Source organism: Lygodium microphyllum, chromosome 1, assembly GCF_053477565.2.
Source record: "Lygodium microphyllum isolate KBCC chromosome 1, Lygodium_microphyllum_v1.1.10, whole genome shotgun sequence".
NCBI classification, from domain to species: domain Eukaryota; kingdom Viridiplantae; phylum Streptophyta; class Polypodiopsida; order Schizaeales; family Lygodiaceae; genus Lygodium; species Lygodium microphyllum.
Window position 1 is genome coordinate 160,979,084 of NC_141135.1, and position 16,939 is coordinate 160,996,022.

Consider the following 16,939-nt stretch of genomic DNA (forward strand, 5'->3'; position numbering starts at 1 on the left):
ATACACTCTGCAACTCCATTTTGGGGCGGATTATGAGGGGCAGTAAGCTCCCTCTTTATCCCTTTGCTGTCACAAAATGCCTGAAAGGCCTTGGACACATACTCCCCACCATTGTTAGAGCGAAGACACTTAAGTGTCTTATCCGTTTGATTTTAAGCTAATGCCAAGAATTTTTTAAACTTATCAAGCACTTCATCCTTGCTAAGAATAGGATAAACCCATACTCTCCGTCTAGCATCATCGACAAAGGTGACAAAATATTTCTTTCCCCCTAAAGATAATCCTAGCATTTGACATACATCCGAATGTACTAACTCTAGAGGAGAAGATTTAAAAGAAAGAGACATTTTATGTGACGTCTGTGCATGTTTGCTATAAATGCAATGATCACAATGCTCAAAATCAGCATAACGAAGACAAGGGAGGTAACCCAAACGAGAAAACACTCTCATTCCTATTTGACTCATGTGTCCCAACCGGCCATGCCACAAAGAAACGCTTGGCTCCTCGGTCACGGCAACAACATGGTCACGCACACTAGATACATGAAGTGGATACAAAGTGCCACTCTTGCAACCTCTAGCAATAACCCTAGATCCCTTACAGATCTTCCATTTTCCATCACCAAAGGTGGTATGAAAACCATCATCATCTAGCTGCCCTCTGCTAATCAAGCTCTTCTTGAGCTCAGGTACATGCCGTACATGCTGAAGTGTAAAGACAGAGCCATGCTGAAATTGTAACTACACACTGCCAATATGTGCAATCTCGAAAACCACTCACGATGAGGGGTGACATGAAAGGAAGCACCTAAAATCAAGAATCCAGGTATGCATGTCATCATCTGTATCTGCAAGTAAAGCATGTGCATGAAAGTGTGAAGAGACAAAGAGTACGTCACTCCCACTGTCACTATCGTGAGTGGCTACATTCACCTCTTCAGTTTTTACACTGCTCTTCTTAGGCTGACTATCCTTCTTCTCTTCCTTGCTATCATCTCTCTTCTTGCCTTTTCCTTTCTCTTTCTTCCATTTGTAGCAATCACGTTTAAAGTGACCCTTGCCACAATGATGGCATTCAACATCTTTGCCACATGATTTACTGCGTCCCTTGCCATCATATTTGCCCTTTTGCTGTGATCTGCCCCTAGTATGCATAGCACTGGAAGACTTACTGGATGCATTGCTTTGCCGATTCATCTCTTCCATAAGTAGAGCACTCTCTACATCAGCATACAAAAGGATCACATTAGAATTGCTCATAGCGGTCGTGAATGTATCCCAACTCTCTGGTAGAGTGCAAAGCAAGAAAGTAGCCTTAAATTCCTCATCAATCATGAATTTCAACGCAAGCAATTGGCTGAAATGGAGTTAAACTCACTCAAGTGAGTAGACATTGCTGTCCTTCTTTCATATGCAAATCCATAAGCTTTTTCAGCCAATACACATTGCTTGCAGCACTCTTCTGTGCATACAGTTTTTCCAGTCTAGTCCATATAGCATATGCACAATCCAAACCTTCAATATTGACGAGCAAGGCATCAGAAATCGATAGCTCTATGGTTGAGCGTGCAAGCTCATTCAACTCATCCCAATCGTCCTAATCCATGTCCGAAGGCTTTGCTCCTTTGGTTTTGATCGGCTTTGCCTGCTTCTTTTGTAACAGGATATTGTAGCACTGTTTTTGCCACACTACAAAATTATGTGTGCCTTCAAGCTTCTTTATGTACATCACATGACTGCTGTCATTGCTGCCAGCTATGATTTTCAGCCTAAATGTGACCAAAAAACCAGCAAATGCAGGCCCAAACTGTCACCCAAGTGACCAAGGTACAAACAAGTACCAATCAGCAATAAATGACCACGCAGAAGTACAGATTTCAGATCTGTAATTAAATTTTCAGAAGCACCAAACCAAGTGCTACAGCATTATCCAACTGATTACAGCTGTTCCAAGGGCATGTGCATCACATTACATGAGAAATCCCAAAATTTCAGCTGCAATTTCTGTTTACATGTACCCACGGGCATAAAATTTGACACGAATGGTCAAAAGCCCCAAAATTTTGTGCTCAAAGCATCAAACACACATCTGCATTTCCTCTATCATGCTAAGACAGTCCAATTTTGCCAAAATAAAGCAATTTCAGCAAAACCCCCAAATTTTACCAAGTGTTGATGTCCAAATTGCGCGGAATTCAACCTGCATGTACATAAAATGACCAAATGCTGCACAAATTTTGCCCAAACTGCAAAAGCCCCAGATTGCACAGGGTCCAATGTGCCTCAATGTCGAGAACTTGGGTTAATTTCAGCCCAATTTGCGCATGTACATTCAAAGCCCCAAATGTCGGGGACAAAATTGTCACAAATTCCTGCAAATTCTGAGATAGATATCACTGTTGCGTCTTGCTCGCACCAAATTTGGACAAATCCCCAAATATTCCAAGTCTTGCGTGCATTAATTTTAGTGAAATTGAAAGAATTTCACTAAAATGTGAAAAACCCCAAAATTCCCGGGCAAATATGCACTGATTGTGAAATTTCTGAGTCAGATTGTCCAATCCTGTGTTGAGATCCCCAAATTCGGGAAAAGCCCCAAATTTCTGGGCCAATTTTGCACAGATTTGAGACTTTGTGCTTGCGCACGCGAAACCCCGTCAAGAAAGAGGTAGAATCTGAATTTTTCTTTGGAAAAAAAAAAGGAAAATTTTGGAACATGACGGGGGCTCCGTTAACTTTCTCCCCCATTCGTGTGACGCGATGACCTATCACCCGTCGCGTTACGCCTGGTGTCGCCATGCAACTATCGCCCGTCGCGTTACGCCTACAGTCGCCGTGGTCCACGCTGGACCCCCGACTAGCTACAACCTGTCACCTGTCACGCGGCTCGACTGGGCCCACAACCAGCCCGTCACCTGTCACGTAGCTCGACTAGGCCCCCGACCAGCTGCAACCTGTCACCTGTCACCTGTCACGCAACTCGACTGGGCCCCCGACCAGCTGCAGCCCATCACCTGCTACTGCCCATTCTGTCCGACTGTTGCCCGCCAGCAACTCCTGCTCGCACCTGACTGCCTCTTGCTGGCTTTGATATCAGTTTGTAGGGACCGATTGAGCACGACGATCGAGACAGACTATCCTACGCGCAGTGAGAGACAGAGAGTGCGAGAGCAAGCAGAGTAGAGAGTAAGCACATTTTTTAGGTACAATGACGAGTGTGTACCTTTAGGTTTTTAGATAGATATATATGTGTAAGTACAAGTGCTAAGGGTGCGTTCACACCCGAGCACATTTAAAGGCACGAGGCCTTTAGTGGTGGATATTTCCGAGCAAGGGGGAGATCCAACTCTAGAGGCAGAGGTTTATGGCAATCACTGAATACGCATGAGAATTCAAATAAGGATAAGGAATGCCACTACTTTGGGAAGTATTGATATATTGCCAAGGAATGTTGAAAGAAGCAAGCAAATCAGAGAGGCAAGCAACAAGGTCACAATGCTTCATCTAGTCATGCTCAGGATGCTACTACTGACAGGTTGTTTGCTCTGACCTGTATTTGGAATCATGCTCCTAAAGAAAATAAGTCAGATGATGTACGGTGTGTTAATTCAAGAGCTTCTGATCACATGACTCCGCATGGTGAATGATTCACTGAGATGGTTCCTGATGATAAGCATGGTTATGTTTGTACAAGTGTCAATACACAGCATGGCATTGAGCATAAGGGTGTAGTTCCCTTGGTTATACATGATGGTCAAAAGAAGAATTTGCATGATGTATTGCATGTTCCTCCCATTACAAAGAATCTGCTATTAGTTGGAGGGTAGATGATAGAGCAAAATTTGCAAGTTCAATTCAATAAACATGGTTGTTTTATTGAGGAGTTTGAAAATGATTATAAGCTAATTGCTGAGGGCAAAAGAAATTGCCGTACGTTCACCCTAGATGAGAGTATTCCACAACTGAAATCAGCTATGTTTGCACATGGATACTGTGCAGTTAGAGATCTTGAGATGTGGCACAATCAGATTGGACATGTTAATGTTCAAAGGCTGCATACTATGCAACAGAAACAGCTAGTTACAAGCTAGCCAAAGTTGACCTACACGAATTTAGGTCATGTTTGTCATGCATGTCAATTTTCCAAGCAATCTCTATTTCCGTTTGTGAAGCATGTTTGGAACAACTCTACATCACTGTAGTTGATTCATTCTAATGTTTGGGGACCATTCTATAATACTACCCTTGGTGGATCCAGATATTATGTCACATTTATTCATGATTTCAGTAGATATACATGGGTGTATATCTTGAAACATAAAGATGAGGTGCTTGCTATTCTTAAACACTTAGTTGAAGGTTGAGAAGGAATTTAATTGCTCTATCTCTTGTCTAAGATCTAACAGTGGTGTGAGTATGTATCTAATGAGTTTAATAGATACTTGGCAAAGAATGGCATCAACAAGCAGCTTACTTGCAGTTATACTCCACAACAAAATGGAGTTTCAGAAAGATAGAATAGGGTTCTTATAGAGACTGCTCATGCAATGCTTAATGAGAAGAATATGCCACTGTATTATTGAGCTAAAGATGTTATGAAACCAGCCTTTCTTCTTGGAAAGGGTGGTAATTCCATGATTAAGCACTTAATTACAACAATCAGCAAATGAACATAACTTAAAATGCACAAATTATCTTAATAATCTCGGACATTGGACACACTATTGGCCCCAAAACTCACGTCCCTTTCAGTATTTCTTTAAGTTGACTGCTAATGAAATTAGTACAAGCTGAGATTTACAATCTCCTTTGCTTCACTCCATGGATTAAGGAACTTGGGAACACATTCCATGAGCATCAACGTTCCCGTTCTCGTTCTACAAACATGAATAGTGTGATGAAGTTATATTAGGGTGTTATGGATGAAAAAGCTAAGTCACTTCAAAATCATAGGAAAGTGTTGTGCAATGCTACATTAAAACAATTATATGTTTTGGGCCCTGTATCATCTTATGTAACAAAGCTTGTAAATATATCAAAGCGAGGTGGCTTTCCCAAATATATTTAGAGCCCTCACTACAGTTCTGTAAAGGAGTCTCGTTCCATCTATACATTCCCATTCCTCTATGTCTAGGAGGGGATGTTAGAAGTGCTCATTTCACATGTTCATGGGCACCCATGCCCTAATTTATGGGTATAAAAGGAGGGAGTGTGGCCACAGTCATTCTTGCAGATTTAGTATGGGGAGAGGGAGTCTATGGAGTGTGCACGTTGGCACCAACCATTGTACTATTGATTATCAAAGTGGACTCCTATTCCTAGTCTCACTTTGTGCATCATCTCTTTCATCAATCTTATGTCTTTCAATGTTTCACTACTTGTTTTGCTCTTCTAATAAATGGGACTTTAAAATTCATGTATATTTAGGGGTTTTTCACAATTCTGAAATAAGCAACTTGACAAGTACACCAAAGCACTCTAAAAGTACACTCTAGACACCATATTGCACTATTGAGAACAAAATGCACTGTGCATCATATATTAAGACCAGTCTGCAAAATGAATACATAATACTCCTAAAGAGTCTAAAGAGTAACAACTGTGCCATAGGTGTCTGAAGGCTGAATTTCATATCATGTCAGAGCACAGATCAGGCTAAAATGGTCACTCAACGGCGGCTGGCAAGATGGAGCGTAGCATTCCCTACAATGTTGCCTGCAGTTGGAATGTTGTCCGGACAGGACAGGGAATGTTCAACCAAGTTGGAACGTGTGTCCCATTCCATCCCCTCACAAAGCAGCATTTCCCCATCCGATGTCACTGTGGTCCCTGCTTGTTGTTTTCCCTGAATGCACAATTGCATTTTTCCCAATTTCCTCACTTTTTGAGGACCCTATTAGTGCCAACTAAATCAAGTTCTACATCTCACAGCAACATCTACTACTCCTGAGATTTTTCTGTTAACTGTGCTCCAGTAACTTTTAACATAAGTGTGAGGTGCACTTCACCCTTGCATTAAAATTTGACCCAATTTGAAAGCTGAGGTAAAATTCATCTGAATTCAAATACCATTGGACCCTAGAGAATCCAATTGCCATTTGAAAATTCTTATATTGATATCTTCATATTTTTCCTACTCACATGCTCTGTTTAAAGATCCTTATCTATGCAGAAGTGCTATTCTTTGTGATTTGAGTAGGCAGACACTACATAGGAGACACACCAGCTAAAATGTTCAACTAGCCTGTGAGAGTTTAATTAATGTATGACTTCTCAGCACACAGTCATCACTTTGAATCTGGATGCTTAAGAGAGGACATTACCTTGAACAGTTGTTTTATCAAGAATATGGCACTTTACTTCACATGCTTCTGCATTTATTGCATAGATAAGCACCTATCAGACAAGGCAACTTTTTATCAATTAAAGTAAGTGGCAACAATTTCAAACAGTAAAATCTTTCAAGCCTAATGGTTCATTTCAGTTGACTCACCACTCCATTTTTTTGAGCCACAACCAAAATACCACTCCATGGGCACAGCTCCAGGTGTGAAATTGGAGCAGACTCCCATAACTCTTTCTGTTCCATGTAATCCTGGTCTCACTAACTAGCTAAACTATGGCTAAAGAATTGGAAATTTCTTAATTGAAACAGAGAAATAAAGGAATTTGTAACCATACACTCCTAGATAGGCAGCATAGATGGCAGAGCAAAGACGTAGAACAGTCCCATATATTCAATGAGCCATCTACATGCCCTGTTATGAGTATCATCTGTACTCCTGTCCTTTCAACTGCAGATTTATCAATGAACCCACCAGTAATGGGCCACTTTGTTCCACCTGGTAAAAAAGGTGGCATATTACCTTTGAAGTTTCGAGGCAACTGCAAGCCATGCAACATCTATTAATGTGAATTCGTTCTTTAACCAAATCAGATGCAGCATTGAGATGGAACTCTGGGCGAGAGTAATATCTGGACTATGAATCAAAAAACCCATTCTCGAAATAAATGAAATGGAGCTACCTGAGAGAGAACTTCAGAAATTTTCCCCCCTTTCGGCAGTAAAACAATTTTTGCTGCTGTTATGTTTATATCTGTTGGGAATGCTCTTAGAGGAAGAGCATCTGCAGAAGGCAAACCACAATTCTCTAGCAAGCACTTTGTAATGCTTGCCTGATCATAGGCATGCAGCTGTCCTGAGCTTGTTAGAATAAGAAGAGAAGAAGCTGGATCATTTGGAGTTCCACCTGCTCTTGGTAGCAATAACATATCTTCAAATGAACCTGTCAAAGAAAGCTCCAGATGGCTTTCGGCATGCAGATGCTCGTTTGGCGATGTCAGTGACAAAATCTGTCATGATAATCAGATGATTATCCACTGGTAATAGCAACAGTGCTATTATTTGAAACAGGGCATAAAAAACAGATTCACAGGTTCTTTCATGTTTTCTCATAGCGAACGTGAGTGCAGACTTTTTGAAAAGGAAACTTGATTAAACCAAAATGCACTGGAAAGGAGGACAAGCAAAGATCATATGCTGTTGCGATTTCCTATTTTTAGAGTGCAATGAAAGTATAATTTGTGAATTTTATGCATGCATCAAGATTTATTGGATATGGACTGGGGTTTTTCATACATGTCTTATGAAGATGACGACCGCTGATTGTACTGTGAATTTTTTTTAAACATTAAGGCTGACTCTATAATGACACCTAACCGTCTACACAATATGTTCTGCTGCAATAGAAGACGGTGCAAGAACTCCCCGCCATCACGTCGCGAAGCTGCCCCCGTTGCAAAGCGCCAGTCCCCCCCCCCCCGCACCCTGCACCCACCTACCCACCCTGCGCCCCGCCCCTACCACCCTGCACGCCCCCCGCCCGCCGGCTCTGCACCCCGCCCTATCCCCCCCTTGCACCTATCCCGCCCGCCCCCCGCTCCACATTTCCCCCTGCCCACCCGCTGCCCCCCCCCCCCCCCCGGCCAATAGCACAGCAGTGTGATAGGTAGGTTCCCACCACGGACGCACAATGGAAACCTCTGGTCAGACGCCGGCGCATTCTGCGAGTGCCCCCCCAGTCAAACACCTTGCACATCATCCTCTTTGAGGAAGAACTCTTAGCCGTCCGTGCCACAAAGCTAGAGTTGAAAAAAACAGCGATCTTTGGTCGGGTCGTTGGACACTCCCCATCGAGGGCACAGCACCGATCATGGAGGCAGTCCTCATGGACCAAGGGATCTTCATGGTTCAACTCACCTCTGCGGACGCAGCTCGTGAGTTAGTGGAGAGCTCACCCTATACCTCCATGAAGGGGGGGCATTTACATGGTTCCCTGGTATAGCAGCTTCACAGTGGAGACATTTGCACTCCACAACAGATTTCTCAGACATCCAATCACCTTACTTTTCCCCGGACTAGCAGTAGAGAACCGCCAGTTAGTGGAGGACTTTGGACAGCTCTTCGGCACAGTTCTTCCTGCCTCCTTCGCAGATGCAGTGACAGCTGCAAGTGTCCCAAAGGTACGAGTAGCAGTGAAAGACACAAAGAGTATACCCAAGTTCCTAGAGATTGAGGCAGGAGGGCACTCCTTTAGGCAGTAGGTCATCGTGACTGGGCAACCAAGGCAGTGTCTGCACTGCCTTTGGCCATCAGGCAGCAAATTGCACGCGTTTCGGAGCCAAGGCGACTCCGCCGACAGGCCCGCAGGTGGACACTGACGACTTCACACGGGTCCATAGACGATAGAGAGGGAGATGGCCCCGGGGGGGGGGGGGGGGGTGGCCGCTGCCAGCTCCTCAAACACATCCTCGTCAGTAGGGATCAGGAGGGCGAGCGACGCCCCCTCGGCAAAGCACTCCGCAGCCCCCCCCCTGGCCCCGCAAGACCCCAGTCCCCCACATCCACCACCCGTCCATCAACCCCCACCTCCCATGGATCCCCCACTGACCCTGGCGCACAGCCCCTCCATTCCATGGCCACTAGACCCTCCCCCACACTCGCCATGCGCCTCTAACCACCCCACCATCCCTCGATCCTCTTTCCCCCCACCACCTCCCCTGCCAAGCACCCCCCCCCCCCAATCCGCACTCGGTACAGGTGATCCCCCCCAGACCCACCCCCCCTCCCACAGGAGATGATGAGCCACACACGCCTACATTCTCCTTGCACCAACAGTACTGTCCCTCCCCCACACAGCCACCAGCTCATCTGCCCCTGCCGCCCATCACACTTTCCCGAGACACGCGCAACTACTATCACAGGAGTTCTTCCGCAATGGCCCGTGGTCTTACCTGAGAGTTGAGGAGCACGGAGAGTTCCCACTACCTCTAGAGGTGGTGATCTTCGTAATGCGTAAGGCAAGGAGAGGCAAGGTCCATCTACTAACACCACCGGACGGACCAAACTACACCTTTTTCCTTCACTCCTCTCACTCAGGGGATTGGACGATGACACAGATAGAGGAGGAGGTGAAGAGTCAGCTGGCGGACCACATCTCCCAGTGGATGGGAGGCTTCTTTACCAACAGATGTCCGGACTACTGGGTGCTCCTACTATGGCATCACTGAACACACCACCGATGCTTGCCGACTTCGACCTTTGCTCCCTACCCCCCTCTCCCCGGAGTATATGCGTCTTCCACCAAGCACTCCTTGTGCCACCTCTCCTTTCTGGGCCACAAAGATCGTTCTACATCAGCTATTAGAGTACTACGCTCAAGGCAATAAGACACATCCAATAAGCACTAAATCCTTTTGAGCACATGGAGGATCAATTGGCGCAATGCCAGTGACAGTCTTCTCCCACCTATTTTTAGGTACCGTGGCTACCACAGCCCGCGATTCTACAGCCCGTTCCATCGAGAGACAGTGATTGTTTAATACCATCTCCTCGTCAGTCCGCTCCATCGAGAGACAATGATTGTTTAATATCATCTCCTCGTCAGTCCGCTCCTTCAAGGGACAGTGGTTGCTCAACCCCTTCCTCTTCTTCGACCTCCCGATCTACTCCATTGAGAAGTAGCGACTCTTGCCCACTCATTGCTCAGTTTGAGCCCCACCCTTCTCCACCCTCGCCTACTCACGTTCTAGAGGCCACCACTGCACGGAGCTAATGGCTTCTCTCCCGAGGTTGAGTTTCGGATTCTCTAGTTCACTCTATCTACAGTTCTTTACTGCAGGTTACCTTTCAAGTGGAAATCTTGGATCTTAGGGACCTTCTTCCTCCTCTTCTTCCCTTGGTCACTTGGTTAGCACAGAGCCAACTCCCAAGATCGAGTACGGGCATATCCTTATGGTTCTCGGCACCACACAAAGTCCGACATTCCTCCTATTGCATTGCATGATTTCATCATCTTTATACTAGGGCGCTTGGACAAGTGAATAATTTCCCCACGAGGGACACTGTCCGAGTGCCACCTGCTGTATGAGTATTCTTCAACATGTAGCATTGCATCTTCACCTCACTATTTTCTTGTTCCCTTTTTTGGGCCTATGTCACCATGTGGAGATACTTTTTGCAATTGCTTTCCTTATTTACTTATATAAATATTTTTCTTTTCTTTTCTTTAGTTGCTATTGCTTTTTACACTTAAGATTTCTCTTGGATTAAGCCGGGATCTTTACATGGCCAAAAGAGACAGCCATTGGGACAAATTGGACTAATGGTTTGTCTGAGCCTTGGGACTAGTTCCATATTGAATGAGCACTAAAGAATAGAATGCCAGTGGTTTGGAATTGTGTGCTTAGCCACTCGAGATGATGCATGACAATGAGCCTGGCTAAGGTAGAAGATGCAAATGTGAGAATGCTCACAGAATAAAAGTCATCGTAACTAAGCCACACTACACTTTTTGATGTGGTTGCAATGATAAAAGTTGCTCAGAACAACTTGAGGAATGCAGGGGTCACCATCCCTAAAATTTAGAGAGTTACTACTTTTGGACCCCAGAATCTGTTCGCGTCATTATCTTCGTTTTTGCACGAGGATTAATTCTCTGGTCTGTGACAAGGTTAAATTTTGCACCGATCATGGACAATTTTAGACCGGAAGGTTTAAACAGGAAAATTGTTACATCTATACCATGTGTCACAATTTGGCACGAATTCCCAAAAGAGAGAGAGAGCATTTTAAAAAAACATAATAGACAAGAGGGGCAGATCCGAGCGTGAAGTTTTCAGGGGGTTGAGGACAGATTGCTATAAGTACATCAGCTATGGAGAGTACTCCTTCGTCTCTGACTCATGTACAGAGGTAGAGCTTGCTCCCTCTGGTCAACTCTCTCTCTATTCTCAGAGGAAATGCTCTGCAAGATGGGCTGATTCCATCTAATGTATAGTTGTGTGTTTTCTTTGCACTTCTGCTGAGGCAAGAGCCTCACTGTCCACGTTCAGGAGCGGCTGATTGCTTCTCCATTGCAGGAACTAAAGAAAGTGATGACCATGCCACATGGGAAGAGGGTTTTCAGCTCTGATTGAGTGTTGTTTGTGGCACTATTTTACTGCTGAAATGATGCCAAGGTCAAAGGATTTGTAATCCAACTAGTATGGAACAGATCTGGAATTGAATAAGTCTAAGAACAGGTCAAGAAACAAGTGAAAAATAGTAAATACAGAGTTCTGCAAATTGCAATTCAACACTTGAATTATTGAGTTATGCTCACAAAAAGTGCTTTCCTACTTGGGATGTTGTTCTGGATATGTTGTGCTGGCCTTATGTAGCTGAAATTTACTCAAAAAGGGATGTTGTTCTAGATATGATGTACTGTCCTAATGCAGCTGAAATTTACTCAAAAAATATGAAAGCAAACTGTTCACAGGTTTTGTACTTTGGAACGTTTCTTTTTTTTTGTAACCTTCCATCTTTTAATTGATAAAGAAATATCGAGAGGGGCGCCAGTCTTCGGGGCCAATCTGGTGTTGAGCGAGGTGAGGTCTCTATTTGTGTGTGTATGTGAAAAGACCAAATATTAATTGAAGGGACTACCGCTTTATGTGAGTCATAGACCGGTTTCAGCCTGAGAGGGGGTGTTGACAAACCCTTCACCCGCAGTTTGCGTTTTTCCGTTTCACGTTTAGGGTTTGCAGCCCCAAAAAGGGGCGCCATCCTAGACTAACTGTGCCTATTTATAGGCCACTCTCTCATTCATTCCTTACGGCTGATTCATTCAGTCTGTCACCTCTTCTCTCCAACCTCTCCACTACCCTCACACCCCTTCTCGAGGACATTGTGGTTTATAGTTCATGGTTTGTGGCTGTCTTCATCATCTTCCTCGTGCTACGGCACCCTTGTTCCCTTGTATCACATTCACTCCATGATTCAAAACTTCATCATTCCATTCATCAGAGTTTCTTCTCTCTTCTCTTCTCTTCTCCATGTTTGCCGAGTTCATTCTGTGTTCCTCCCCACAAACCCTACTATCTCGCCGGTACGTCATCTTTTGACACTGCCTCCATTCCTCGGCCACTTAGAAATCAGGATGCCAAGATCAACAATTGCCATCACTAACTTTTCAAAGAAGAAATGAGGATCCTCTCGGCTGGCTATTGGTGCAAAGGCAAAGGCCTAATACCTACAGCAGAGCCTCCAAACCAACTCCCCCCACCATCTGCGACAGCCAAGTGAAAGGTGATTATCTGAATGGAGAAACCAATAGGTCATCTACCCAGATCTTGGAGTTCCTCCTTAAGCATGAATTGAGAAAGCATCCAAGCCCCTGCAGAATCTATGAGATGACCCTCACGGGTGTCAAGGCAAGGAGCATTGTGCTGTCAATGAAATGTGTGGCAACCTCTTCACAAAATCCTTGGAGATCTAAGCCAGAGGAGCTCAAATTGATATGGTCCAAAAGAAACATCCCCCTGGATCAAAGATTAAGGCCTTCAATCTCAAAATTCAAGAAAGTGAACACCCAGAAGCTAAGGTTCTGCTGTGTCACAGCAGTAAGGCTCCCTCGGCAAACAGGTATAGGAGTGCTCTCTTATACTCTATCTCCAGTTCTCCATTTCCTGTACACTTAGATGACAGATTACCAAGTCTGGTGATTTCTTTCTAGTTCATAAATTATGAGCAACATCACAGATTCTGCTGCTACTCATGGTTAAAAACAGCAGTGAGATAAAAAAAAGTGATTTTGAGTAGAAGCAGTCTCCCTAGTCCAAAAACTTTGTCCATAAATATTCAGCTACGATTGTTTCTGACAGCAAACATGTCAGACACACCCTACAATTTCAGAACTGTAGGCTTACTATCAAAATAATGAAAAGTTCTAAAGTGTACAATCACGATACAGTAGGTTTACAAATGGCTAAGTAGGCTAACCATAATCTTTGAGTCATTCTCCCCAGCACCATAAATATACACATGGCTAATGACTCCAGATTCCTCTTTCCCATTAGCTGCAGACCGGCACATTGCCACTGGTAACTTGTGAATCCTGGAAGAAGTTTGAAACTTCAACAAAGGAATATTGGATATGCTGGCTGAAGGTTCCAAATTTTGTCCATTTGACGTGATAGAAAAATCCCAAAACAAAATATTGCCATCAGTATAACCAACTGCCAACAGGTTTCCAACAGAATCAGCCCAGCAGAGGCTGCAGATGACTTTCCCTTCGTCATCACTCATATCACAATCATTCTTCAGAGCCCCAGCAACCCGTGCTTGAAGTACTTGAGATTCATAAACTCCCCATACAATTATTAAACCATCACTATACGCAATTAACACCCTGTGAAATAGAAAGATGACAAGCTTCAGCCTGACTCAATTCTAGTGTGAAAAATGAAAGAATAGGTATTCTTGCCACCAATATAAGATATCACAACTGATCAAGTTCCTTAATCTTATTTTCATTTTCAAAATAACAAAGCTGAACATTTTTAAATGAACAAAACAACATTTGATATCATCCATCTTTTCAAATATGAATTTCAAAAAGGAACATTGAGACAAATATTTGCATGGTACAAACCGTCTATGCTCTGACTCAGGGAAAGGTAAAATGCCTAGCACAAAAGGGGGATTGTCAAAAGAAGGCTTTTCTACTAATGCACCTGCAGCGAAAGTGTTGTAATCAACCAATTAAAGCCAGTTCATCATATTCTTTTAGATGACCATGATTCCAATATTATTGAAAGATCATGCTTGTCAGCAGACATGAACAAGAAATAGCTTTTCTCAGTATGAGAAGAAGTTAAATCACATCCAATCATGCAAATGTTTTGCAAGGAATAAGCAAGATCCTCGATATGTGCACTTTTTTGAAAACCAAATACTAGTTTCTTCAAACAGGAATAAGCAAGATCCTTGATATGTACACGTTTTTTTGAAAGCCAAACACCAGTTTCTTCAAACAGAAAGTACCAAATATGCCTCCACAAAATCTTGGACAGCAAGCAATTCTCAATGTCTTTATGACTTTTTGTGAAGGAAGCTAAGAGTAGACATAATGAGAATGATCAGTTAGCAGACAAGGAGTAGTATCAATTTCCAAACCCTTGAGCCCTCGTCTTTTTCAAAGGATAGCCATTAAAGCCAAATGGTATGATTGCAAAGGGACAAGGTAGCAAAGCATGGATCTACAGGAGACCAGTTCAGCCTGATCTACTATGAACGTTCTATCAAAACATCATGAGCAGTTTCTCTCCAAGAGCCTGATTTGGTTGGAGTGCCAGTTTTCAGGACATGATACCAACTTCTCCACCTGTCTACCAGTAGATTCATGTGTTCTAATGTTTGAAAAGGAAGAAAGATGTCTATCCAATGTCATGTCTGATATAAGAACATCAATCAGTCAGTGATGTTTCATGCACCTGATTCAAGGTTGGGTTTCAATTTCAGTGCAAAGTGTAGCAGGTAGGAATACCCACAGAAAACGACAACTATAATCAACCATGAAAATGCAGACCAATCTTGCATGTTTTTGTTCCATCCATGAGTTGTCAGAAATGACGAGTACCCATGTAGCACAGGAAAAGCCTCTCTCCAGAATTAAAAACAAACTGCACAAAAATTACTGGTGGTAAAATGAGTTCCAGCTCACTTCCTGCAGAGTATTACCCATAGTAGCATGCAAAGAGATCTCATAAGGCATTTGACGAAGTTTCTGTTCCCCACTTTCATACTCTAAAATAGCTACATTGCCTGAATCTTCTCCAATGTACCTGCACCAATCATGAGATCAGCAACGAATTACTTAAAGTCAACCTCCAAAATAAAATGTGTAGAGGTTGGTCAGTATGGAAGATCACTTGTGAATATGCCTCACATGAAAGAACTGCCTTGGACTACAGAAAATGCAGTAATATCTGTGAGCCATCGGTGACTGTTAGCAAGTACCCCTTTTTCCAAATCCCATACCTAGAAATAAGTAGAGAGGAATATCAAGGGGCCTAGTATCAAGAAAGCATCTAATACTAGCAAGAAGTTTGATATTTTTTCAATTAGACATCTGAAAGCATACAAAGTTGCATTATTTATTTTCATGTCCCTAATCTACCAGCGTTGCAACAAAAATGGCCTTCTTTAGTGCGTACCTGTATATCGTTTTCTACATTGATATTAATAAGATAGCCCAAATTATTTGCAAACTGCACCAAAAGAAACTCTGTTATTAGAGCTGTCATACTTGCTGATATCTCCAATATTCTAATTGCATACAAAGTGGAGTCATCTGTAAGTAGAGATCTCAGAATGCCTGTCGACATGCCTAATCATTACCTCAAGAAATTTACATCTGGCATGAGTATCTGCCACTAAAAGCCCTTGAATGCCATCATTTCCAATAAGCTTTATCTTTCCATCCCTGTCACATGTTAGAATTCATTCTTATACCAGCATCATAGTACGTCCAAAGATCTTTTGAAATCCCATCCAGGGCTAATGCCCAAAAAGACAAAAACATGTTCCACCCAAAGAATTGACAACAGATCCTAGACAGACAATTATATAACACTCACTACCACTCAGCCCACTTTACTTTTCCAGCCTCTAATCATGCCCCCCCCGCCACCTCTCCAGGGCAGAGATTGACTTATAATACTACCAGTTAGGTTCTTCTCTCTCTTTTTTATTTTCTTAGTAAAAGGTAAATTGTATTAATTACACAAAAAAAGTACAAGATTACAAGATAGAGGATGGCTCTAGGCCATCATGTGTAAAATTAGAGACATCACAGTGAAGGTACAAGGAAGCAGAGTGACTAAAGGGGGGTAGAAGAAACTCCAATGTGCCAAGCAAGCAAATCCTGTCTAGGGAGGGTATGTGTTAACTCAATCAAGTCTACTTGCCACTAAACAAGCCCTTTCAAGTGGGCTATATGGCTCTACACGCCCGAGTAAGCATCAAAGATGAATGCATTCCTCATGGTCCAAATATGCCAAACAACCCCAAAATCGCAAGAAAGGAAAGAGCACTTTCATAAACAGCTGCATGAGGTCCACAAACTTGGAATGGCCAAAGACCCAATCCTTTGGAAGCATTGGTAGGCCAACCACTTGTAACCAAATGGCTGATAGTAGTGACCAAACCTTCCTCGAGACTGGGCAAGTAAGGAACCAATGGCAAGAGGTTTCACCCGACGTCTGACAAAATAGCAACAACCATTGGAAATCCTTCGTTTGAACAATATCAAGGCGAGGGGAAGCGCACCAATCTATCAAAAGTGGTGCAGCAATGGAAGCATAGGCAAGTGCTCAAATAAACTGCTCAATACAAGATAGAAGAGAAAGAAAACAAAAGAACAATGCAAAAGAAGAGAACTCAGAGATGTGCTTAGGAAATGGAATCCATATACCAAACACAAGAATGACAAGTGCTGTTGGGATAAAGGCCCGTTTGACCTTCATGTGAAGTACACGCACATTATTTAGCTGTAATGTGAATGCACCCTTACGTGGCCCAAGTATAAATACATTTTATTCTTTGTGTACCAACA

The 16,939-nt window shown here is 43.2% G+C and overlaps 1 protein-coding gene across 1 annotated transcript in view; it reads right to left on the minus strand.

The window, feature by feature from the left end:
• LOC148041890 (transducin family protein / WD-40 repeat family protein) overlaps positions 1-16,939 on the minus strand; it is a 164,089-nt gene that overhangs the window by 73,246 nt on the left and 73,904 nt on the right. Inside the window, exons 4-13 of the mRNA XM_087698612.1 lie at positions 15,724-15,808; positions 15,540-15,593; positions 15,272-15,363; positions 15,064-15,167; positions 13,976-14,057; positions 13,324-13,732; positions 7,029-7,355; positions 6,684-6,887; positions 6,496-6,582; positions 6,326-6,398 (exon numbers count right to left, since the gene is read on the minus strand). Coding sequence (XP_087554738.1) covers positions 6,326-6,398; positions 6,496-6,582; positions 6,684-6,887; positions 7,029-7,355; positions 13,324-13,732; positions 13,976-14,057; positions 15,064-15,167; positions 15,272-15,363; positions 15,540-15,593; positions 15,724-15,808 — 1,517 coding nt within the window. The remainder of the gene's footprint in view (positions 1-6,325; positions 6,399-6,495; positions 6,583-6,683; positions 6,888-7,028; positions 7,356-13,323; positions 13,733-13,975; positions 14,058-15,063; positions 15,168-15,271; positions 15,364-15,539; positions 15,594-15,723; positions 15,809-16,939) is intronic.